Genomic DNA, 27031 nt, shown 5'->3' on the forward strand with positions numbered 1-27031 from the left:
TTAATTGGCTAGAAAGACATTTTATAGTGCTTTTGTCCCATTAACCTGCATTTTGTTGACCAAATTACATGTTTTCGAATATCTTCCTTAAAGATGTGTGCTTTGGGGGCAAACTAGATGAAATGGGAGGCACTCACTTTTGGTTTTGGGTTCATTTATATATACAGTAGAGTGCAAATGTTATGTTAATAAGATACGTAAATGAAGTTGGATGAAGCTCTGTTTAATTTCTTCATTACCCTTCCCTCCAAACACTTTTCCTCTCAGTTAATCTACATTCAGTACCAGAGTGGTCATGGAGAAACTTCAAGTAGCAAAGAATGCAGTATGGTGGTTTCACTCTTCTTATCTGAATGCTTGCAGTGTGTAAAAGCAGATTTTGACTGTATATTTGGTGTATGGAAATAGGGAAAAGGAACAGCCTTGTCACATCTACCATTTAAATTCTCTTTGACCTGACAATCTAAAGTTTATATTTTAATTAATACTAATGCAAATGTCATTAAAACAGATCTTGATTGTTTGTGATAGAAATATAGTGGTTGACTTGATTATTTATTTTTCCCATCCACTAATTATCTGTGGACAATATCACAACACAATAAATAATGCATACTCACAAATACAGATGTCCACTGAGTCACTGGTGTTTTAACAGCTTAGTATTAAAAGCTAATTAAAATAATTTCTGGAGATAAAGGAAGATCGGAGGATTGCTGCCATGATTGTTTTCGTTAAAATTTAATTCACAGCCAATTTTTCCTATCTGAATGTCATTTTTAAATGTGCTCAATGATAAGAATCAACAACTGTTTTCTGTTCAGTACTACAAAAGTGCTCTACATGGAGCTGAATATATACAATCCACATGCAGTCATTGTTGCTCTAATTTCTTTTTATTCTAAAGCTTGGTCCTATTATCCATTTACCATGCAGCAGACATCTGATACACAATATTAAGTATGCTAAACCTGATTCCGAATTATATCTTTACATTTTCCTGTATGAGATTGAATTATACAGAATATTCTGTGCTAATTTCTCCTTCCCTAACAATTTAAGATAATCCCTCTTTAAAATAGGCAATACTCTATAAAGTATAATGTTTTTAGATTGTACTTTAACAAGATTAATGTGTTTTTAATTTTTATTTTGGTCATCTCCAGAAACTTAACCAAGTTGTATATCGTTTTTTCTGCACTGTGGAGGATGTCATTTGTTCTTTAATAATTTGTTTAATTTCCACCCAGCAGCCTTCCTGGAATAGAGACCATGATGACACAGCATCAACACGGTCAGGAGGAACGCCAGGGCCCTCCAGTGGAGGGCATACATCACACAGTGGGGACAATAGCAGTGAACAAGGTAGGAACTTTGTTCTGAATCTTGGTGTCTTTGGGATTCAAGCACCTAGCATACTAGTTTCAATGTTTTAGAAATAATGGTCATTATATTGGAATTTGAATCTGATACGGCAGCATGTAATAAAGCTTGCTTCAATTCCTAGGGGTAAATGCCTGTCCTTGATAGGCTATTCAACCCGGCCTTCACCACCAAGGTTGTTTCGAGATGGGGCTTTTATTGTGCAATCACTGTTCCTTATTCATGGAAAAATATTTCTGAGAGAGGGTCCACCAGTCCTGCTCTACCTCTATTAAGGAGATAAAGATGAAATAGCTCCAGAGTGTGTTTTGGCTGGTAATGCTAGGATCCCTGTATCTGGTTCCTGGATATCTCTGTAACACAGGTTCTCTTTTCAGCTGTAAGGATAGTAAATTACAAGAGGGCCATAATGCAAGATATAGATAATATACAAATCAGTATATTAGGCTCCCAGCATAGTTTTCTTTTAAATTGTAAAACAAAGTCTATCACTATGGTTCACACTTGCAAAATGGAAGCTTCTTTTCCTTTAACATTCAGGCTCACCTTTCTACACCTATCTTTTACTTTCTCCTATGACTCTCCACCTCAGTGTTTTACCTTGCTTAGGGGGAAAAAATCAAACTCTATTTTCTCTGTGGGTGTTCCATGTGGAACCCAGTTCAGACTGGAAAGAAGTCCACCATTTGTTCATTTTTATTTTATTGATGTCCTTGTATTACAGTAATTGACAGAAAGGATCCAGTAGAGGGAAAAGAGGGAGAGTGGAATATCTGAATTTTTGTCTAAATATTTGGTGCATGGAGAAATATTAACATTACACTGCATATATAGCTGTTTTGGTCCTTCCCATGTTCTGCCTATTTTATAAAAATGTCAGTTACTTTGTTTCAGAGCCAAACTAATGGTTCATTGAAGGAAAAAGAGATGGATCTTTGCATGTTATAAGTATTTGATATTGTACATCCTATGCATAATTAATTTTAAAAAAATACACTGCACAAACAAAAAAGTACACTTTTTTTTATTCTGCAAAGTCCAACTACAATTGATTTCATGTTAATTATATTATATTATATACAATTGATTTTTTAAAGGACCATTAAAAGAGAGTTCTATTACTGAATTAGGTTCTAAATCTACAATACCTATACATTTTAAAATGTAGTTTTATAATCCTGTTTCTTTCAAGTGCTGTTGGACAACAAAGGAATTGGGTGTTTAAAAAAATTGGAAGGACTTACTAGAATAGCAAAGTTTTATATTCAATAAAAATAGTTTTTAAAGTGAGGTAGTGCTGTATTTTTTTGTCCAAATGCAAGAGTTCAGGCTTCATATAATATTTTTATATGGAATTTTAAGTATTTATTCTTTTTTAAAAAGTTGCTGACTTAATCACAAGTGAAGCCTAGTAAAAAGTGGGCCCCAGAATGGCCAAAGTGTTGAAGAGTTGAAGCAGAAATGGGTAACCCCCTGACCTCTGACTTTACTGGAAAATGATATGCAACATAAATTTAAGGGGCCGTTTTTTCTTTCAAGTATTTCTTCATATATGCGTTGTGGCAGAATTGGCACATTTTCCATATTCATCCCAGTTGTAACATTAAATTTCATGTTACATAATTTATCTTTATGAAGTGAACTCTTCATTCTTAAGAATGTAGCACAAAGTCTCCACGCTCACTTTCACTGCTAAATTTTTAAAAATTATTTAATGTGTGAATAATACTGCTTTTGGAGAGGCCTTTCAGAGTATCAATAGAACAAAAAATCTTTGTGTAACTGTTTCTGCACATTTGCACACTTATATGACACCCATTTGCTTGAATAGGTTTTATGCAGATGTCTTAATGCATAGCGCAGCTCTAGAAATTTTTTATTTTTTTAATTATTATTATTGTTATTATTTTCTGATATGTATTTCACTTCCTACTATCATATTCAACTGAATAGGCAGATCATTAATGCTTGATGCTTTCTGAATCTGTCTTGATCAAGAAGGTAAATATGGATCATTGGAGTACCTGTAAAAGAGAACCTGAGAACTAAACTGAGTTGATTTTCTCCTAAAAATCTTCTGAAAATACTGATTTCATTTGAACAAATGAATTTGTTTCATTTGAAAAAGTTCCTTCCATCAGTGACTTTCCTGATTGCAGCCCCATTCCATTTGTCACTAGTAGCAGTCAGTACAATAGGTGTGTGTACTCCAATGTCTTTATGGGGAAAAGGGGAAAAGACCTTTTGTGGTATTTGTCAGGCCAATGGATGCTTCACTTTTTTCATATTCATTCATTCATTCATTCATTCATTCATTCATTCATTCATTCATTCATTCATTCATTCTAAATGCTTTCCACTTTTAATGGGAAATGTGGGGTGCCCTGCACCTTTATTATATTTGCATTCATATTCTGCCATTCTGCTTGGAGTGCAAGGAGGAACACAGAAAAATACCCCTGCAGCAACAATTCTCTGAGGTAGGCTGGGCTGAGAGAAGACAAATTGTTCAGAATTGACAAAGGCTTTGTACTCAGAATGACTTTTTGGTTATTTGTGTGGCTTTGCCTATTCTTCTGTTTTGGTAGTACTTCTAATTATATTGTACATTGGATAGTACTGTGCCTGCTCACCTATTTATTTTCTTGACTACTGGTAGCTCAATAAGATGTTTGGTGACAAGGTGTATGTTACAAAGACTAAGGTTTAATGAGCTACAGAATCAGCAGTCAGAATCTTTGCAGAATTCTTGTTAAAGAAGCCTACTTTTCCAAAGCAAGTCTGAGTATTTTCTAATATTATAAAAATATTAGAAGATTATTAAAAAAAACCCCATACAGCTGGGCAAATTTAATTGTTTGTGGGTGCTATAGTAGAATACCATGTAGGAAGCAAACTTTCTGGAAGGGAACTTTGATGCAAAAAAGCTGACATAGTGTTTGAGGAGTAGTCTGCATTATTCTTCCTGTCTTTTTCATACTTTATGGTAGAGTGGAGTTCCATTGTTTGCCCAGTCACTATGAAGAAAGAAAGGCTTTCCTTCATGCATAAATTACACTGATTGGTTTTAGGGACATTTTGTAATCCTGACATTTAATAAGCTAGAGGAGATGATGATGATGATGATGATGATGATGATGATGAAGAAGAAGAAGAAGAAGAAGAAGAAGAAGAAGAAGAAGAAGAAGAAGAAGAAGAAGAAGAAGAAGAAGAAGAAGAAGAAGAAGAAGAAGAAGAAGAAGAAGAAGGAAGAGATAATTTTAGAAGTCTGATTTGGATCCAGAAGGGGATTTTCTGGAACAGCATGAGGTATGGCATTGAGATGCTGAGGGAAGAAAAAGAGATATATGGCCATACAAGCATGCATCTTCTGATCTAAATTTTCCCCTCAAAGGACCTTTTAAGTTTTTACCCAACTAGTGTTAAAAAAAACTCAAAGGGAAGGAACTGGCCTTGGAAGAGATGTATCTCTTTAAATCTTTTCCTATCCTTTCAGATCTTTGGATGACTTTGTTTTGCATTCAGGAATGAACTTGACAAGCTATGTTAATTAAATGAACATAATCTGTGATGGCATCAGGGCTTAAGTCCAAGGTAAACTCTCCAGAATGGCTTCAGGGCCAAAACAGCTCAGAGACTTTTCCTCATATAACTCCTAAAAGCCACTACACAAGGACCAAATAGCCAATACTGTTGCAACTCTTTACTTATTGAAGGTTAGGAAATCTTTCTTCACTTAAACAGTATTGCTTTTGAGGGGTAGTTACAGCACATATCACCCAAATCAGTTTATGGAGTCCAGTCCCAGGAAACCAGGCAGTCAGAGGGGTTCCTAGTTCAGCTTAGTTGCTGTTTTAGATCTCTCTTCATGTAGGGGAAAATGGAATGAATGAGCATGAATGCTGTTTCTTTTTGCTTTGCTTCCTTCACCTACTTGAAAGTTTTTCAAGGAGTCTCAACTTGTTTGTTTTGCTTCTTGGTTTCAAATATAATTGAGCAAAAGTTCCCAGTGCAAATTCAATCCCATGCCTTAAATATATGGCTTAAATCAGTTCTTCTTTTAACTGGATCGTGTCTTTATTTGGGCATTGTAATTATTTCCTATTTATATTCCAAAGCCTATGTCTAATGCCCATATTTTTCATTGGCTTACAACATCTTTGTGATTCAGACTTCAACATGCAAAATTGTTCTTTAAAGCAAAAGGAAATGAGGGTCTCTTCTTAGAGGAAAAGTATCAGTACTAGCAGTGTTTTCTCGGCTTTTATAGGAGAGTTCAGGCAACCTATTGGCAAAAGGCAATTCCATTTATTATTGAAGAGAATCTCAAGGCAGTTGTTTGGAGGTTGCAAAGCTAGCAGACAGAGCTAGATGAAGTGGGAAGAGGAGGGGCACACGTTATGTTCCAGATGACTGAACGATTTATACATCAGCTCGCCTTTTTACATGAAGAAGAAAAGTAATAACAGCACAGACCCAGGCAGATGCCTGATGACTAATGGGATAGGTGGGAAGGAGCTCTCTGATTGGATGTCTTAATGAGCACATTTTGCACAGAGTTTGGGCTGCAGTTCCCCTTGACCTTTGCCCTTTATTGACCGAACTGACACTTCATTTTTCACATACTTCCAATTATGGCTCAGCTTAAGTGTTGCCCTCACTCTTTTAGTTCTTTCCTATATGGACAAGTTGAGAGTGGTTGAGGCCACAGAAGATATTTTGATTTGAGCAACTGTTTAGTATGTCATCTGAAACTGCCATCATTCTTTAATTTTCCCTAAAGAATATATATATAGTGTTAACATTTTAAAGTTAAGATTCAAATATATACATTTTAAACTTGCATTTAAAATCATTCCTTGTTGCTCTCCTACTCTGTAGATTCAAGGAGTTTGAATGATATGTATTTGTTCCCACACATCTGTTTCTCAAGAGACTTCTGTAATGTGATGCCCTGAAATGCATTTTGACTTCCAACTCTTCAAAGAAAGCAAAATGTAATTGTGGCTACAGTTTTCAAGTCGTTAGAATACACCAAAGCATCATTGCTATTCAGGCAATTATTTAATGTGTAAATGGAAATTAGAAGTGTAGGTCTTTAGAGTGATGGCTAAAAATAAGTTTTGTTCAGTGAGTTCATATGAGTAATGTGGGAAGGACTTCCTTAATTTAAGCCTAGTTTGTCTGTCTGGGAATATTGAATTTAATAACCAGGGAATATTCTATATAGTGTAGAATCCAAACCAAGCAGCTTTGTAATGTAAGATATATAAAGTGTGATTTCAAAGCAAAAGTTAAAACTCATGACTGCGATTTTCTATTGTCACTTCTTCAAATTTGAACTTACGTTTCACAACAAAAATATCATACTTAATAAAAATAAGAGACACTTAAACTAAAATTAAAACAGTGATATAACAGTAAGCACCTGCCTAAACTGACCTCTAGAGTTAAGTAGAATTAAGTACTTTAATAAAATTATTGCTGAAATACTTGGAAATATATAATCAATAACTTGTATCCAGAGATCCTTAAGAAAAATATGACTAAGAAATAGTCATATTTATTTCAAAATGTATGATGTGTTACCTACTTTATTATGTAGCCCTCTGGCACTGTAATAGCATGCATATTTTTACTGTAGTATGGTAATAAAAAGATACGTAAAAGGCAGACAAAGGTACTGTCTTTTCAATAAGGTGACCCCTGTTACCAAGTAACTGCTTTACTTATGAGCTTATTAAAAACTAAAAAAAAAAAAATGAGCTTTTCATACTTCATAGGCATTGATGTGAAAATGAGCTGTCCTGTGAGTAGTTTTCTTGATCATTTCTAGAACAATTGATTAGCCAAAGAGCTTCTGTCATTAGCTGACATTGACTGATAGCAATTTGTCACAAGCTCCGAAGGTCAGCCAGAGAGGGAGCTTCAGCTTGTCTTTGACTGACCTTTCCTGATGCCATTATCATACTACTGGCTTGACTAGATGTGACCCTCAATTGAAAAAGACAAGGCGTCAGTCAGGAAGGGGTTGGTTTTCTGATTATGAATATATACTGTATTGTCAATTGCTTCCAACTGCCTTAGTTTGGGATTTTATTTCTACACAGATCTGAGTACTGTCCTTAAAATATGTGTTTGGCTTTTGATGAACATTCAGCTCAGACTAGGTTGTCCTGTGATGTCCTTCTAAAGAACAGGCATGCTGATATGTTAATTTCTCATTTGCCCCTGAATCTTTTTTGGAAGTTTGGGACACCTTCCAGAACTATTGGGGTGGGGGGCATATGGTGAGAAGGAAACAATTTCATGGACTACTCATGTAGCCCATAGTTTATTTTTTAAATCTAAGAAATTTGGGAAAAAACGGGTTGATTTATAACCTTATATTTCTTCCCAAGTTTCATTTGCATAAAGATTAATTGTTTTTCAAAATCAGGCTTTAAAAGGGGGTTATTGTTTGTGAAAGAGCAATACCATTTGTGAAAATGGTATTTTTAACTCTATTAAAATCATTTATCACTTTTAATGTATAATTAATCAACTGCTACATTTCTTTGTGATTTTATACCCTAGATGCTTACATATTATGTATGTTATGGTGTATATTGCTATGTCTATTTGTTTAGAATTAAACTAAATATTCAACGTTAATTATTTTAGTATGTGTTTCCAGTATCTTTTTTCCACAGGGATATCATTATTATTCACATTTAAAAATAAAGTGCTTTTCTGATACTTCAGAATGGCTTATCTTAACCTTTTGAAATGTATGATACTAAATATTAACTAATTTTGTTCCTCTTTGTTCAGTTATTTATTTCATTTGTTTGATTTGCATACCACCATAACTGAACCAGAATCTCAGTTGCTGTGGGTAGGATAGTCATAATTCATATGGCTTATCAGAATTGCTAAATGTAGCGAAGAACTTTTTTTTTCCCAGGCCAGTCTTTACAAACTCTAAAATTACACAATTTTACTTGGCGTAGAAAGAAAGTTTCAATAAAAAATTAATGATCAATGGAGGTAGAGTTTACATCAGTGAAAAATAAAGTTGGTATGAACATGATAGAAAGTGGTTAATTGTCATGATGGTTCAATATTCTCACATGGCATATACTAAATAAAAAGGTTTTATTATTAAAGGACTATCATTACAAAATAAAATTTTATATTTATAAACCATTTGCCTAGAAGTTCCTTAACAACATGGATACAGTCCAGACATTAAGACATTTATTTATATCTATTCCTTTGTTTTACATTTGCAAAAAGTACTTTGATAAATATATATGCATGTATATTCAATGGCACAAATTTAAGAAATACCGTATTTATTGGCGTATAATACGCACTTTTTTCCTTAAAATTTGGGACTGAAATCCTAGCTGTGTGTTATACGCCGATACTCAAGCGGCAGGGCTGGGAGAGTGGAGCCTTCATTTGAGCCAGGGCTGTAACTGGGGCAGCTCCGGAGGTGAGAGGTGGGCAAGCGAGCAAAAACCAGTGCTCCCTAGTGCTCGCGTGAGTGAAAACCGCATTCCACAGTGCTCACGCAAGCGAAAACCATGTTCCCCAGTGCTTGTGCAAGCGCTGGTTTTCGCTCACCCACCCTCCACTCACCTCCTGCTCTGCGGAGCTCAGGCGCTCGCACAAGTGATGGGGAATGCCAGTTTTCTTCATTCAAAGAGGTACTTTTTCCTTCATATTACATATTTACCTTATAAGTGGTATAAATATTAATAAACAAAAAGTTCAGAGCTCCCTTTATTTTGCTTCCAAGTCATTTATTTTAAATTTAAGTTTGTTTACTCAAACTTCCTTCTTAAAATTAAGTATTTATCGGCCTATGTGTGTTATAGGCCGATAAATACGGTAACTTTTAGATGTCTACATTTTGACTAAACTCGTACACAGTAGTATGATTGTTACCAGTCTTACAGAAATCAGTGAATTTTCATCTAAGGAAATTAGTCAAGTTGTAAATTGCTAGAAAGGCTTGGAGAGAAAAAGGAGATTGCATGAAAGCTAGATTGCAATACAGCAAACCACATGGTGATGTGTTTAAAGAAAAATTGCATTGTTAGAGCCTACTCTAATATAGTGGTTTTAAGGAAAAATTTACTGGTTCATCAAAATATTGTCAACGAATTAGGGTACTTGTTTTTAGTTATTCCATATTAGCAAAAGTAGTTAGCCATTATTATTTATTATTGTTGGGCACACAGTCAGCCAGATGTTTAGACTGGATTTGACATTTTTGTCCACCTATCGAGTCCTTCCCAGGGACCTGGGATAGGCAGGTGTTGTTGTTTGATAGTGTGGTGCTCTAGGATATAAGCTATTTCAAGTAAAGCTGCCTTTTGCAATTGACTGGTGATTTTGTCAATGCTGACGGTCTTCAAGTGGAGCTCCAGATGTTTTGGGATTGCACCTAAGGTGCCTATGACTATTGGTACTATCTTTGCTTTCTTTTGCCATAGTCGTTCTATTTCTATTTGTAGGTCTTGTATTTTGTGATTTTCTCCAATTCTTTCTCTTCTCTTCTGCTGTCTCCAGGTATTGCAATGTCCACTATCCAGACTTTTTTGGCTTTCTTATCAACAATGGTTAAGTCTGGGGTGCTGTGTGGCAGGTGCTTGTCTGTCTGAATTCTAAAGTCCCAGAGCACTTTAGCTTCTTCATTTTCTGTTACTTTGTCTGTTTTGTGGTCCCACCAGTTCTTACTTAGTAGTTCTTGCAGATATTCCAATGCATCTTTTTTGCTACTTTGTCATGCCGTTGTTTGTAGTCAGTCTGTGCAATCTTCTTGCAGCAGCTAACTAGATGGTCCACTGTTTCATCAGCTTCTCTGCAAAGGTGGCATTTGCTGTCTGTTGCTGTCTTCTTAATTCCAGCTTTGTATGCATTTGTTCTTAAGGCTTGGTCTTGTGCAGCCAGAACTAGCCGCTCTGTCTCTTTCTTCAACTTTCCTGCTCTTAGCCATTGCCAGGTCTTGTTATCTGCTTTGTCTGCTAGTTTTTTTGTGTACTTGCCATGTAATACTTTGCCTTGCCATGTCTCTTTTCTATTCTTCATTTGGTCTTTCTTGTACACCAGTTTGGTCTCTTCAGTACTCAGTAAGCCTTCATGGTACACTAGCTTCAGTGCATCTTCTTCACTGTCCTTCAGATATTCTTCTAATGCCCTTTTTTCTTCTTCAACTGTCTGGTGTACTTGCAACATTCCATGCCCACCTATGCTCCTTGATAAGTAGAATCTGTCAACATCGCTGCATGGATGAAGGGCATGATTCATTATCATTATTTTTCTGGTCTTCCTATCCAGGGCTTCTAGTTCTGCTTGAATCCAATCCACTATTCTGCTGTGTATGTAATTATTATTGTTGGTTACAGAGTCAGTCAGCTGTTTAGACTAGATTTGGCATTTTTATCCACCTATCGAGTCCTTCCCAAGGATCTGGGATAGGCAGATGTTGTTGTTTGATGGTGTTAAATGTATTGTTGCAGGATGTAAGCTGTTTCAAGTAAAGCTGCCTTTTGCAATTGACTGATGGTGATTTTGTCAATGCCGATGGTGTTCAAGTGTTGCTCCAGATGTTTTGGGATTGCACCCAAGGCATCTATTACTACTGGTATTATCTTTGCTTTCTTTTGCCATAGTTGTTCTATTTGCAGGCCTTTCAGATATCCTTCTAATGCCCTGTTTTCTTCTTCAACTGTCTGGTGTACTTGCAACATTCCATGCCCACCTATGCTTCTTGGTAAGTATTCATTGTCATTATTTTTCTGGTCTTCCTATCCAGGGCTTCTAGTTCAGCTTGAGTCCTGGGAATGACTGGAATTGCCCAGGTGTTAATTGCCTTGATGGTATTTCCGCCACTGAGTTTGGACTTTAAGATCTTCTTCACTCTTCTGATGTATTCACTACTAACCTTCTTCTTGACTTCAGTGTGCTTGATGTTGTCAGCCTGAAGGATGCCCGGGTATTTGTAGTAATAATAATTATTAATTAAATATAATAATAATAATAATAATAATAATAATAAATAAGAAAGACAAAAAAGTCTGGATAGCAGACATTGCAATACCTGGAGACAGCAGATTAGAAGAGAAAGAACTGGAGAAAATCACAAAATACAAAGACCTGCAAATAGAAGTAGAACAACTATGGCAAAAGAAACCAAAGATAGTACCAATAGTAATAGGTCCCTTGGGTGCAATTCCAAAACTCTGGAGCACCACTTGAAGACCATGGGCATTGACAAAATCACCATCAGTCAACTGCAAAAGGCAGCTTTACTTGAAACAGCTTACACCCTGCGATGATACCTTTAACACCATCAAACAACAACACCTGCCTATCCCAGGTCCTTGAGAAGAACTTGATAGGTGGATAAAAATGCCAAATCCAGTCTAAAGGTCTGGCTTACTGTGCAACCAACATCATCATCATCATCATCATCATCATCATCACCACCACCACCATGTACCAGCACTGGTAGCAATAGGAATGACATTTTGGTAGGTGAGATTTAAGATGTAGTCCTATTTATAATTACTTAGCAATAAATTTAATTGAAGTGAGTGGGAGAAACTTTTGAGTAGACATTCAAGAAGGTGGGGGGGAGAGAGAAACAATATAGTCCTTTGAGTGTGTGGGAGTAGGTCTGAGTGTGCGTTTGCATGCACACACACACACACACACACACACGTTTTTTGGCTTCTGAAGTAAGTTTTGTACTTTTTCTTTCTTCCCAGTACTATGTGGAATAGTCTTTCTGTTGCAGAGCAGAACAAGCCACATATGAAGAGAATGTCCAGACTATATAGTGTAGGATCAAGTTTACAAAGGGCAGGGAAACAATTTTGCCTAGAGTTGGAATGTTGTCAAGCTACCTATCAAACAAACAAATAATAAAGGTAAAATATTTACATTATCTGAAAAGAAATGATAATAGATATAATAGATACAGGTAGTCCTCATTTAGTGACTGCCTCATACAGTGACTGTTCACAGTTATGACAGTGATGAAAAGAGTAACTTTGCAACCAGTGCCCACATTTATGACCTTCATAGGTCTGTAAAGCAAAGGAAAGCTGAAGTAAGATCATGAGCATAGTTGCAGTTTCACTTAGTGACCACTTTGCTTAATAACCGAGTTGCTGGTCCCAATTGTGGTTGCTAAACAAGGACTACCTGTAAATAAATGTGGCTGCTGTGATAGGAAGAACTGCAATGTTATAAAAAAGTCCTGGATTAGAACAGTCAGATAAACCGTAGGGAAGAACTGATGATCAAAAATCATAGATTATTGAGGGGGCAAAACTAATAATTCTCACAACTACACATACTTGTATTCTTCAGGCTCTCTTTGTAATTTCTATAATGTAGATACACACTCACAGACACACACTTAGGATATTCCTTAAGGGTAACCTGTCTTCTGAATTAGAACATTGAATGAACATTTGACATTTCTGACCTTGAAGCAATTGCAAATTTCTTAAGAGTCACCCACATAAAAGAGTGTCTAGGAGGATAAAATGGGACAGAGCTGACTGTATACATACCCTTGAGCTATTTGGAGGAATAGTGGGATGTAAATATAACAAATAAATATTTCTTGCTGATATCCTGTCCCTCCTCTCCTCTCCTTTCCCCTTCTCCTCTCGTCTCAGGTTTATAAGGCAGCTATGTGAAAAATGATTGCTAACTGTCACTGCTGAATGTCCTTTCTTATTTTTCAGGTGACTATTACATTTGTTTTAAAAACAGTATGCCAATATCTAAATTCTCATGGTGGTCAGAATAAATTTCTTGTATTAAAAACAAAGCAAACATTCCCTCCTCCCAACATTGCAAACAGTAGAAGAAATCTTTCCTTTTAAACGTACATTTAAACCTATGTTCCAGATTTAGGCTCTTTTATCAAAATAGAGGATTAGTAGATCTATCTAAACTAAATAATTTGATACAGACTTTCATCTTAACATTTTATTTTATTGTTTGAGTTGAAATTCTGTATCAAATTAGTTATGCATAAATCTCACAGAGGTTAGTAGGACATTCAAGTAACTAACTGGCAGTAAGTTGCAATAACCTTTGACTTATCTATGTAGGCACCACTGAATATGCTATTGTGATCAAAATTTGCTTTTAAAAAGTAATGCATATTGATTGGAAACAATATTGACTCTTCAGATATTGACTCAGTTGTCATTGACAAGTTCAGATATTGAACTTTGACTCATATAAAGGGCCAACAAGCATAGTCTGTGCTCAAGGATCATGGCAATTATAGCTCAGTAACATCTGGAGATCCAGATTGGTAAGTGAATGAAAGATTGGGTTAGGACTGGGAACATCAGTTTCTCATCAGTCTTCTTTTGACTGCTGCAGTAATGACAAAATTTGATCTTTGTTCTTCATCTTACTGAGAGCAGGGGAAAATTTTTAGTTCTCATAGATTTTCTTATTTTCTTCTGCCTTTTTACTTTATTTTTGCTTTTCTGTCGATCTGTATTTGGGAAACAGTATTTGCAGTTTGTGGCTTTCACTTGTCCTATGCAGTCTGCGGGCCTATGGCAGTCAGAGTACCATTCCAAAAGTGCTCTGAATAAGGCAGTAAGTTGTCTCTGATTGACGGTCATTCTGTTTATTTAATTTGCTTCAGAGTTGGCCACAATATAGAAATATGTCCTCATTGCCAAATATTTACCAAATAGGCCAAACAGAATAACCCTTGTTGGAGCCATCCTAACATCAGTACTAACCACTCTGGATTCCATCCTAGTCTCTTTGATACTGATTTGAGTTTTCAGTCCCATTACACCCAGTGGAATCAGGATCTGCTGTTCATCCTCCAGCAAAATATAATAAAGAGATGTTGCTTTGAGTCTGTCTATGCAGACATTCGAAAAGATGAAATTACATTTTTTACTTTTCTGTGTTTTGGTATGTTGAGATATTACCATGCAAACTCTTGTGAATCAGCTGTTTAGTTCTGTCTCCTGAACTTTCAGTAGGAACCCCCCCTCCCCAAATATTAGAGTCTTTCCCACAGAACACTCATGAGGAATATTAATTGTTGGACTTAATCTCTAACAGAGAGATCAGAAAACCTTTGGCTTTCAAAGATAAAGGTATGAGTACTTCATGCTGATCCTACTCTTAATCCCCTTGAAAGTGAACATTTTTCAGGAATCTCTAGTCTTTAGATGTTCTTCTCCGCTCCTCTTTCAGAAAGTCTTGGTACTTAGATAGTTCTCTGTTATTCTTGCTTCCCATTCTGGTAATGGAATCCTTATTTGGACTGAACATGACATGAAAATATTTGCTTTTTGGCAATGCCAATCTTGGTCCAAGGATTATTGCTATAGACATTAAGATAAGACTTATGGTAAGCCCTCTTTCTTCTGCAAGTTAGTGTACAGTGATCAGCTCCACATTCTTATATCTACTTGAAGCCACCCCTGTTATCCCAACTTCATTTTGAAGTCTGTTCTCCAAACTCTGTATTTCTTAAACTATCAAAGGATGCTTGGCAAAGACCCATCTCCATGCCATCTATGTTAATGTGTATTGAGAATGTGTGTTGGGTTCAAGAGGAGAATTACATAATTAAATGGCTGTTTGGCATCTTAGAAAAGGTTTTGCCCAAACAACAATCAGCATTTATATATAGGGACTGTAAGAAATATGGGGCTAAATGAGGGCTAACTCCTCCCTCTTCATATTAAAGCATGAGGTCTGTTTGGCTGTTTATCAGCAAATCATTAGGGAAAACCCCACCTCTTTATTCACATCCATGTGACAGGACAAAAAAGAGACAGCTTCATACAGTCAAGGATATTGCTGACTGCACAGAAAAACAGGGGCTGCCATAGGAAATATGCCTGATTATCATCAACAGACTTGCCCCAGGATAACTGTTGAGCGCAAGACAGACAATACTTTAGAGTCTAAAGATGGAAGAATACTGCAGATGGAATCAGGATGGTGCTGTATTAACAGTTGTACTAACTGAATCATCCTTTGTCCTAAGGCTTCCCCTCACCCAGCAAGTTATTATTCTTCAAATTTAAATGTAACCTTTGAATCTCTCTACAGGAACCCCTTCTATTCTGTAAAAATAATGCTCCCAATCCAAAAAAATCATCTGGGTGACAGCTAGTGGTGGTGTCTTTCAGTTACTGACTCCCTTGTTAGTTTGCATTTTACTTCCTTGTATGGGAAGTGATAACATCAAACTCATGGGTGATCACAATCTTTCCGATAGAATATGTGGCTGAGTTTTATCTCTACCTTCTTCCGGCTTTGTTCCCTATTGTCTTACAATTGCTATACTCTGGAACAAGCTCAAAAAGATATAATAGAACAAGTGCCTCCTAAGTCCACAATTCAGAGGTTTTTAGCCCAATATTTCCTGGGAGAGAAAAGGATGGTAGTGTTCATTAATTTTGGATCTGAGGGATTACCTTGCCACTGTGCCAAGTGTATTCAGAAAATGTATCCCCCCTCTATGGGAGATTAAGAGAAATAGGTACTGAAAGCAAGCCTTTTCTATGGCTGTCCCTCACAATCAAGCAATATATCTTTGAGTGCATCAACAGGGAGATGGGGGTGCATGTTGTAACTCATTGCAGGTCAATGAGGTATTATTATTAATTTTGAATTATTCACTATTTTCAAAGATCTGAACGAGTTTAAAAAGTTCTTTTGGAATTACATAGTCTGGATGGCCTTTGACAGTTCTGCAGCAGTATTCGGTGTAAACAAACGGGGAGGGACTTAGTTCCAAAGTCTCATGCTGTGCTCCGGAATTGTTGCTCACGCTCTTACTTTGCTTGATAGCAACCAGACAGATTCCCCGAGCCCTGCTGGTACCAAGTCTCACGAGCGGATGCTCCATACCTTCATGGCAGGACAAATTTTATGTCTACGGGTAATTCCAGCACTAGACATTTTTGTTATTTAAGAGAACTTTCTGTGCTGACTCCCTAGAAAATAATTCCTTTATTTATCACTGTGTTTCTCTCCCATTTCATTGCTCACAAAAGTAATTGACATTTTTCTACCAGTGAGAACCCTTGCATCCTGATCACCTTGTGATGGATAAAGCACCCCTGGTTTTCCACTCTTCTGACTGTGTCCCAGAAAACTCATTATATATTTCCATTGAGGAAGATTTGCACCTTCAGCATGGGCCAAGTGTACATCATTGTTATACATCTGATGTACTGGTTTGTTCCCTCTTACAGTTTCAGAGGAGAGAAAAACAAGTGTAGTGGCAGTGCTTCAGTCTTCTACTCAACAGTTTTATGCAGGAAGTGGGTACCATTTTCCATATTTATCTGTTTCTCAAGCAGGCATAGCCAATTGTTCATTACAGTTCTTTTTTAATCTGTATTTATTAGCTCTGAAATCAGAAAGCCTAGCCTCTTCATTGTGACTAAATAGCCAACTCTGTTTATAAAGCCAAACTAGACTGCTCATCATTGTCTTTTCTCACACTTGTAGAAAGCATTTTGTACATAAAGCTTGAGCATACTTTGGTTGCACATCTAGTGCTTTGCCTTTCAGCTCTGGTTTTGTAACCATTTTAGCCCCTTACTACAGTTTGGTTACTTACTTTTAAACTTGCCTTTTTGATGGTAGTCAATTCCAACTTATATTTCTTTGAATACTTAAAACACAATAAAAACAGTATAACAAAATTATAAATAATATATTGTAAATAGCAGTGGAGAAAAACAAACCATCATGACATAATAATGATATGGGCTCAACAATGCATCCAGGGCCCCAGGCATGATGACAAAACCAGGACATCAAGGCCTTACGAAAGGCCACCAGGTTTGGGGCAAATCTGATGAAACACAGATGAATTGGTTTTACAGTCTGATATGTCTTCCCTGCCTATAGTGATTTTGGACTTTCATATCAACTGACCTGTTGCTTTACCAGCTTATTTACCATCTCCTTCCACTATATCTAAGAAGTTATTCAATTTGTTAGATGCACACAATGCTCAGGTACTTTAATACATACAGCTTCTTTCTGTTGCTTTCAATATCTCTTCCTTTGCTATGAAGACTACTCAGAAGAGATTACTGGTGTTGACACAGTACTTTGCTGAGTAGACTATGGGCTCCATATGTCTTGCTGTCAACTTTCTGAGAAAGAACCCCATACTGACTATTCAACTGGACATGTTACCTAATTTTTGCCTTCCTGTCTAGTGTTTTGGTTCCTGATTTGTGGAGAACTGTGATGTATTCACAGCTGTCTAAATTTCTGAGGAATTACCAGCTTGATGTCAGAGGCAGAGTGGACACCTCCTTTTGAGATCAGTGCTATCTTTCTTTCTACTCTTCATAGCACTTGTTCTGCCACTGTTTAGGTACCTATATGAGTGATACACAGAAGCCATGAAGGAGAAAGACAGATTGCTTATTTGCTTATTTGTAACTGATTCTTTCAATTATCATTTGTCCATTCACACAAACCACTCATTTTCCATTCTACAAATCTTGAATTCTTATATATCCTTGTTTTTTTCCTGGGCTTCTACAGGAGAAAATCAGGACCATGCTGAGGAGCATGTCTGTTAAGGGGCCAGGTTCTCTCCTAAAACTTTCCATAGTTCTAGAAGATTTTGACCTTTGTTTTGTGAAGGTGCACTACCTATATGTATGAATGCACAGATGACCACCTAAAGAACCACAGTTACCAGTAAGATGTACATTTATCTCTCACTTTAATTTATGTGGGAAATAATTTAGGGATGAGAACAAGTGAACCGTGTATGCTTTTTATAAACCCTTGGTGGAAGAGTGGGATGTCAATGTAATATAAATACAGCAGTGCATAATTAACAATATATGCAGTAGATTCACTGCCTAGAGTCACTTGTATAGTGAGATGGGAGGCATATATAAATTTGAAGAATAAATAATTAAATAAAACTTAGGTGGAGAAGGAAAAGCTGGAATACTCTGCTTCTAAACTGTGGTCAAAAAAGTTTGATGTGCTCCTGAATATTCTGTTTGTCTTATCTCAAACCCAGGGACAATTTCACTTCCTCATTGTGTGTATTTAGAAATTAATTAATGATATCAGTTACAGCTTGGTATGCTGGTCAGATAACTGAGAGCAGACTTTAGTTACCTCTTCCCACTCTTGGGATAATAGGGGTAAGAATGGTCTGCTTCTATTCATTCAGATTTGACTGACGAGTTCTGTCATAAATTAGTGTGCTCCAATCATAGTGGTGGCAACAGAATTGTTTGATTGCTTGGCAATACTCCTCTTTCTCTCTCTCTCTCCGATCACTTTTGGATCACCTGCGTTGCTGAGACCATTTGACAGTCTTCATGTTTATTATCCAATTGAATGTTGGTAACAATTGCAGCTAAGATAAACAACATGCAAGTACTTGTTGACCTTGGCTTTTTTTCCCACATAGCATTGGGGTTGATGGCTTGATTGCTGTTGAACTGATAAGGGTTATAAATGATAGTTTTAAGGGAAAAAAAATTATTCCCAGCGGAAACTACCACACGGCTGTGGGAAACAGCAGCTGGTTGGTGTCTTATGATTTATATAGTTCACCTTCATTTAGGCTGTGGGAAAAAAAGAGAAGAATTTCCTTTTTTATGACATTCATATCTTTTGCAAACATGAATTCCTGTCCTCTTCACAAACTTTCTTGGCAAATTATTTACAATCCAAAAATAAAATCAGGAAGAGGCCTCTCCTGTTTTATGGTATATCATACATAAAACATTTTTCTGTCTTCCTCATTTCAAACTATAGCAGGTGCCCAGATAAATGTTTATCTTTAGCTTGGGATTTATGAAGAAGTACAATATGTTCAAAACTGAAGAGATGGTAATAGCTGTACATGAGCCTAATTAAGATATGGGAGTAATAAAACTAGTAGTTGGACTGTACTTAAGGCTTGCCTAAGTGCACAAGCTACCACACTTGTAAATGCAAGCAGGAGAGCAGTTGTAGAATTTGTCATTGTTGGGTTGGGAACTAGGGCAGGGCCTAGTGAGATCTGCCCTCTCTTTTATGAGATGATTGACTGAGGCCAACTTAGAGAAGACAAGGAGTAGACAGAGTCAGAGAGATCTTCTGTGAATGAATCCTAGAATGCCATTGCATAAGAGTAATCATTCAGATCCCATCCTTAATTTTTCTAGGGCGTGCCTTGTGGGTTCTTAATCTGGGAAAAATTTCCTGTAAACGTTCTCCACCCTATTAAGAATAATACCTCACACCTTGAAACAGGAGTGTTATAGCAATAATATGTCTCCGTGAACAATGTGCAAGTACAGTACATTTCTTTGTACGTGTAAAGGCTATAAGGTGCCAATTATATGCTGAAATATAATATAGAAAAAAGTAATTACAAAATATAAGGGGATGATGTTATAAATATATAACCATCAATATTCATTTTATATTTATATTCCCTTGACACCCCACCTTTTATTACTTAAAAAAAAAACTGGTGTGTTTATAAAAATATATTTCTTTGTTCTAACCTTATCCAATGTAGCTTTGTTTCTGTATAAAAGCTTTTAAGACTGGATTATATATTTTATCAGGATTTGTTTATTACTGGGACCTTAAAATACCTGGAACTACATGCATAATAGAACCATGTTGTAAAGTAACATTAATAATATGGTTCAAAAGTTGGAGTTAAATCCCTGTTGTACCTCATGAGTCATACACTGGGGATGATTTTCCACAGTATCTACTTCTGACTTAGCATAAATCAGGTATCCCATCAGTTTAATTTATAGAAGGGTACTTTGGTTCTTGCTTTTGTGAAACCATTGGAAACTGCAAGAGTTTCCTCTCTACTGTATATCATCTAGTTTATAAGTAGATCCCAATCAACCTTTTGCCCACTTTGGTTTTATCACATTTTCAGCATGTATATTGTTCTGAAAGCAGGAAAACAGACTTCAAACGTGCACTTCATGTAGCAATGTATTTTATGCTTGAACTGTATTTTGTTAAGAGTGACTGTACAATGTCTACAAGAAGTGAAGCATTCAGCTGACCTTGGCTGATCCCTAAAAGTTAAGCATGGTCATACTTGCTTAGCACTTGGATGAAAGACCTCCAGGGAATCCCAGGGCTGTAGAGTAGATTGGGAAGTTGGAAAAAAAATCCCAGGAGGCAAGGCAGTGGCAAGCTACTTTCATATTGCTGCCAAGAAAACTACATGAATGTCTCCATGTAGTCACTAGTAGTTGAGTTGGCCTCAAGGGAGTTTACCTCTTTATTGTAACCTTACAATAATTTCTATTTCACCTTTCTACAGCAACTGTACATAAAATGAGACGTGGGCTTCTTGTGGAATGTTGGCCAACTGCCAGGTTTGATTCCTTTTCTCATGGAATCTGTGAGATTAAGACATCTTTTTGTTTAGCCATCGTCTTTGGTACAGGGCACTGATTAAGGTGCTGATGTCGTGGGGATGCATATATCACTTTAGGTGCCTGTGTTGTCCCAGATCTTCGTAACATGTTTTGTTTATAGTTATTTATTATAGCATTTCTATTCTGCTCCTGTTTACATTTGTAGCATTTGAGCTGGCATGCTTCTTTCCTTCAGATTTCATCACACATTTATTTGCCTATTCTTTCTTGTGCAGTTAGTTTCACTGTTATGTTGAAAGGTATGTTAACCCTTCCTTTCCCAACATTGCATCTCTCTCTCTTACAAAATTATACCTAAGATGTAGCCTGACTTTAAAGTAGGTTCCATTATTATCGATCACAATTGTATTGAAGCCAAATTGCAGCATGTGTGTTGAATGAGAGGTATTACTTTGTCTGTGTAGCGGTGTATGGGGAAAGTATACTAAGGGCCAAATTTTTCCTTTAGAGGGTCATATGGGTAACTTGAACAGTATTAGATCATTTTTTCCAATCTTTCTTCATTATACTGTTTCTTACATTGTGTGTTATATTGTGTTTTTGTTTGTTTTATTTATTATTATTACTATTTCTTTCCTTATTTGGGGGACTTTGTACTGAGTATTAAAGGCTGTATGCCCATTGCGTTGTATCTCCACCCACTTTGGTGTGTGTCTGTGTGTATTCACTCTATAGTTTACAGATATCAAAGGATTTCTGAAGAAATTATGTTCTAGCATTATAGATTTTGTTAATGCAAAAGCTAATAAAAATACAAAGTAATTGGGGTTATGATTAGCCTATAGTTGCTTAGATCAGATGTAGAGAAAAAAAAAAAAAGAATGTCAGTCATGTATGACTTCCTAGGCCATATGGACAGACTGAAAGTGGCTTGGATGGAGGTGTATTCCTTATACTTCATTTATCACTGTATGTCATTGTGCTTGTTTTAAAAAATACTGAATCTAATTTACATGTGCATTTCAGCCTGGATATTTTTTGGAAAGACTAAGCTAATGCTGACTTTTTGAAAACTTGGACTGGGTTGGATTAAATTGTTAGGGGGATTTGTGGTATATTATAAGGCTTCTTCTACCTGGCAAGGCAAAACATTCAAGAAAAACCTTCAAGGAGACAAAAGCGCAGTTAAGTAGGTTTATTGTAGAAAAGCTAAGATGCCATTATGAAAGAATTCCAGCGACTCCTGTGTTTCAGATATAAGCTATATTTATAGTGAAACCAAGATTCAAATTCTTACATATGTTCCTCCAATTCAAGCAGAGTAGCAGGCTAGTTACCCTTCATTTTTGAATGGGAGGCACAGTTTCCATCTCTCTCTCTCTCTCTCTCTCTCTCTCTCTCTCTCTCTCTCACACACACACACACACACACACACACACACACATTCTTATTAAAATTCATTCTACAGAAGGCTAAAAAGTCATGTGTTGAAGACATTCAGTATAGGATAGGGTTTTTGGGGGATGGGGCTACAGGACCCAGAAATTATCATCAGTTGTGTCTGGTCTGTCAATCTAAAAGCAATTAAGAAGTTAACAGGTTAATGTAAATCTTGTTCGCATTTTACTAGCACAAAGGAGGGAAGAAGGTGCAAGGCTGCATATTTAGATGCTGTGGAGGTCATACACCTTCCCTTGGCCTCTTACATGTTAGAAGGTGACTTTTGCAGGAAAGCTTTTTCTACACGTGGAGGATCCCTTAGTGTTCTAGGGCAGCCTCTACAACTGGAAAGTTTCTACTTCAAGACAGTTTTATCTTCTCAGGCCTTTTAGCTCTCTCGTATTTCTATGTTTTGTTCATAGTAGTTCTATCCAAGTGATGTTCTTTGATTTTCTGCTTAGTTTTTGGTACTTTATTGATCACTGAATTTATTTGGTTGGTCTTAAATTGTGTTTTTAATTCAGATTGTGTGATTTTATTTACATTGGGTATTACTGTAGTTAGAGTGACTAATCTTAGAAGTTATTTATTGCTTATGGAACAAAAAATATTAATCAAATATTCAGCCTATTTGTTTTTGTGTTGCTTTTTTGCATGAATGACATCTGAGGAAGACAATAGTAGGATTTGAGGTGACTTTTAAGATATAAGTTCTTTGAAAGTAATTTAAAGGGTTAAAGAGAAAGAAGAGGAAGAGGAAGAAGGTGACAGGGGAGAGGTGCTCAGCTAATAGAGGAGATTGGATACACTCTTTTGTTGAATTAAATTCCCAGTCAAAAAAGTTTATTGTTTGTCAGCTTAAGAAAACAGCCTTCTTAGCCAGAGCTGGTGGAAAAAGAAGACACTTTAGTGGAAACTTAGGAACAGTTGGAAGAAGAAAATAGCAGGAAAATACAATACCTGAAGAAAAGACAGACATTTCCTTATAAAACATAAAATTTAGTTTTAGAAAAATCAGGAGTAGTTTTGTTTTTTGTTTGTTTGTTTGTTTTGGTATAAGAGTAAAAGGTGAAAAAGGTGTAGATGAATTTTGGGTAAATGATACCTGAAAGACTTATAGTCAAGCAGAAAAAGAGTTAGGTTTCACCCTTATTTATTGTATTTATATGTTTAATGTTGTCTGTATCTTAGCAGGTAGCAGCACTTAGCTCATCTTTTCTGGGCTTGGAAGCTAAAGAGGGTGAGACCAGAGGAGTACTTATATGGGAGTACTTATATTATCCAGGAAATATCAGGATTGTAGCCCAGACTGAAAAGTTGAAGAAAACAGCTCATAAGAAGGCAGTGGCAAATCATGTCCAAAGTATTGCCAAGAAAACTTCCATGGAGTCACCAGACATGAGCTTAACTTTACTTTATGTTAGAAGGTGGCAGTACCTGTCTGACCTTGGAAAGTTTTGGCTTGGATGAGACACTCTCTGAAATATCACTGTATAAGCTAGCCTCAGATGATTTTATATAAATATATATATGTTTAAATCCTCTCTCACCCTGATATGTGTCTTCTTCAATCTCGGGTCTTTTACCAGAGGCCTGGGAGTTTGAGGGTTCTGCACAGTATCTGAGCTGTTCTAGCCCTGCACTCTTCCAGACAGAGAGCTCTGATGTTGTTCCTGGGATCTGTTGGAGCCATTCTCCCAGCTTAGGAGTCACGGCCCTGAGTGCTCCTACCACCACTGGGACCACTTTGGCCTTTACTTTCCACATCTTCTCTAGTTCCCCCTTTGGGCCCTGGTACTTTCTCCACTTTCTCATACTCCTCCTTCCTGATGTTGCTGTCACTTAGCACTGCTACATCTATCATATATGTGCGTGTATGAAATAATATAATATTATATAATATCTAAATCTTGGGAGAAGGCAATGGTAGACCATTTCCTTGTTGTTGGGATGTATCAAGTCAAAGCCAGCTTGATGGAGACTTTATTTTATGATATAACTATATAGTAAATGTGAGCCAGTTTGTAGTGGTTAAGGCACCAGGCTCAAAACCAGGAGACCGTGAGTTCTAGTCCTGCCTTGGGCACAAAGCCAGCTGGGTGACCTTGGGCCAGTTACTCTCTCTCTGCCCTAGGAAGCAGGCAAGGGCAAACCACTTCCAAAAAAAATTGCCAAGAGTCAAAATTGCCAGGAGTCAAAAACTATACTTGAAGGCACACACACACACAAAAGTAAGCAGCTGGTTATTTGGAGTTTTAAAAACTGTGTGAAAACTGAATCTATAAAACTTATTAATCTAATGCAATAACACACCATGGAAGGTTTCCTGAACAGGATTACTAAACTTCTGAGTAGAGAAAGAAATGTTCTTACTAAGTAAATTCTATGGATGCTGAGATAAAATTATAAGAAATATTTTTATTCAGCTATGGGCCTAGTTCAGATAAATCTCTCACAATATTTCAGTGATAATCTGTTTTATTTGGTAGGTGAGACTTTCACGGATACCGTGCACACGATCCCTTCATTACCTATATAGAGTTAAAAAAACCACATCAATGTTGGCCTGTGGCCAAAAAAAATGGTAAAAATGTGGTTGTTCAAGATTTCCTCAAGAACTATCTATCTATCTATCTATCTATCTATCTATCTATCTATCTATCTATCTATCTATCTGTCTGTCTGTCTGTCTGTCTGTCTGTCTGTCTGTCTGTCTGTCTGTCTATCTATCTATTCAATATTCCACCTTTAATCTCAGAGTAAAGTTGGTATACATGACAGGTTTCCCTAATTTTACCCCCATGTCTGCAACCCTCTGAGGTAGGTTGCTCTGAAAGAGAAGATTGGCCCAAAGTCTTCCAGTGACCTTCATGGGCAAATAGGAACTTGAACCTGGGTTTCCCTAGCTATCAGGATTTTTGCAATTGTGTGTTTTCTCAATAGCTGTAACCACCATTGCATATTGTTGTATTTGATGGAATGGAGGAGATACTTTCTAAGCAAGTGACAAGATCAGATCACTTAAACTTCAAGGGATGAGTGAAGAAGGAGAATAATGATTGCCTTGATTTTAGCAGCCAAGGGATGCAGTGTGATAAGAGCTCCTGTCAAGAGGAAAATAAACCTCCCACAAGCGCTGCAGGGAAAAAAAAAACAAAAAAAAACCTGTGCTCTTCTTGCAAATCATGATGAAGCCAGAAAAACAGCAACTCAGTTCTCAAATCCAATTGGTACCATGTAAGCACACAGGATCAGACTTGGGTCTGAAGCAGTACAAAATTCACTTGTGAAAGTGCCCATAATTGAGAGTTTAATTATTGTTTGATTGTTTGCTTGCTTGCTTATTTATTTATTTAAATAACATATATGGCCACCTATCTCACACAGTGATTCTAGGCAGCTCACAACAACCAATAAAAATAAGAATCGAAATAAACTGGCTGAAACTGCATAGTGTACAAATTCCCCAATAACTGCCAAATTGTTTAAAGATACTGTATACACTAATGTGCTGTCTTCTGCATTGCTGTGTATGAGTTAGATTAATACATTTTAAACGTGTTGCCATATTTCAGATTTGGTTTTGTACTGCGTTCATAGAATGATCCGCTGCGATACAATGGGGTAGTTTCATGAATGGAAATGGTTTCCATTCACCAAAGGGAATGTGGAAGCTTCCCCCACCCCTCAGAATTTTCTTAAGAGAGTGCCACAGTTCTTTGGAGTGGATTTTCTCAAAGGGTCTGTAGGAGGAAGGATAATGCAGAGAGGTCCCATAATATGAATGGACATACGTTCACTTAACTTTGGATTCCACCTCTTAGCTTAAAAATTCCTTCCCAGATATATTATCTCCTGGCACTTTTTTTGTGAAGAGCAAATTCATAAACATGATTAACAAAAGTAGTGTTTGGTTTAGCATTTATTTTTGTTTAATTTTTTGGGTGCTGGGTGAAATTAGAATTGGACTAAGCATATTACCGTACTTTAAATATAATATTTACTGTTGCAAAATCAGTACCTTGATTTTAACTATCAAGGAGGATGAAGCATATGTTAGTTTGTAATGTGTTCTCTGGGTGATGATAGAAATGATATATTCTGGAGTTTTATCATTTCAAGTAATAGGAAAAGAGTTACCTTTATATTCTGGCAGCAGATGTGAAATAATTAAGGAAAAGAAATCTCAAAAGCTGATAGATGAAAATCAGCTAAATCTTATTAGAATTTTACTGGCATTTTGTTTTCACCCATATACATGTTCAACTTCTATCTTTTTCTTATAGAAATATTGAAATCAGTCTAAATAATATTTGATCTCCTTCCAGGAGACCATTGAATACAGTCTACTATATTTTACAACTGTGTGCAATATATCCATCCTTCAATATACCCATCTTCCAGAATATATACTTGGTTTGGTAGTAGGTTAAAGAAGAGTCTTAAAAGTCTTATGAGTTGGCTAAATTCAGTGTAAGATTTTAGAATAAAAAATACTATTTTCACAAGCATTTGGAACTTTTCTTTCTTTGGAATTTTTTCAGCCCCCACTCTCACCCCCAAACTCACAGTTTTGAGTTTCTGTCCTGGAGATTGTTTGCGTATTTGTCCCTGATAGTACTTCACAGAAAGTGACTGATGGATCTTCCCAATATGGATAGAGTGTTTGTGGATGGAACAAGCTGTGATGTAGGCTTGGAGGCTGATTGGAAGCTTTGTGTTAACAACTGGTGAAAAGCTTGACCGTTAAGTGACCTAGGTCAAACAAACCCCCAACTGAAGGGTGCTGTTTTGACATG

The 27031-nt window shown here is 36.6% G+C and overlaps 1 protein-coding gene across 4 annotated transcripts in view; it reads left to right on the forward strand.

The window, feature by feature from the left end:
• Window positions 1-27031, forward strand: part of MEIS1 (Meis homeobox 1) — a 176344-nt gene that overhangs the window by 42703 nt on the left and 106610 nt on the right. For 2 of the 4 annotated variants that reach the window (XR_015794904.1, XM_088134258.1), the window contains exon 7: window positions 1251-1365. Coding sequence is in view for 2 of the 4 variants with exons in the window: in XM_088134258.1 (XP_087990384.1) it covers window positions 1251-1365 (115 nt within the window). In the remaining 2 variants the exon portion in view is untranslated. The remainder of the gene's footprint in view (window positions 1-1250; window positions 1366-27031) is intronic. The other 2 variants (XR_015794905.1, XM_088134262.1) reach the window with 1 other exon arrangement.

This window comes from Python bivittatus, unplaced genomic scaffold, assembly GCF_059951505.1.
Source record: "Python bivittatus isolate LINGU-HERP-01145 unplaced genomic scaffold, Pbiv_v1 ctg000020_np1212, whole genome shotgun sequence".
Classification (NCBI taxonomy): Eukaryota; Metazoa; Chordata; class Lepidosauria; order Squamata; family Pythonidae; genus Python; species Python bivittatus.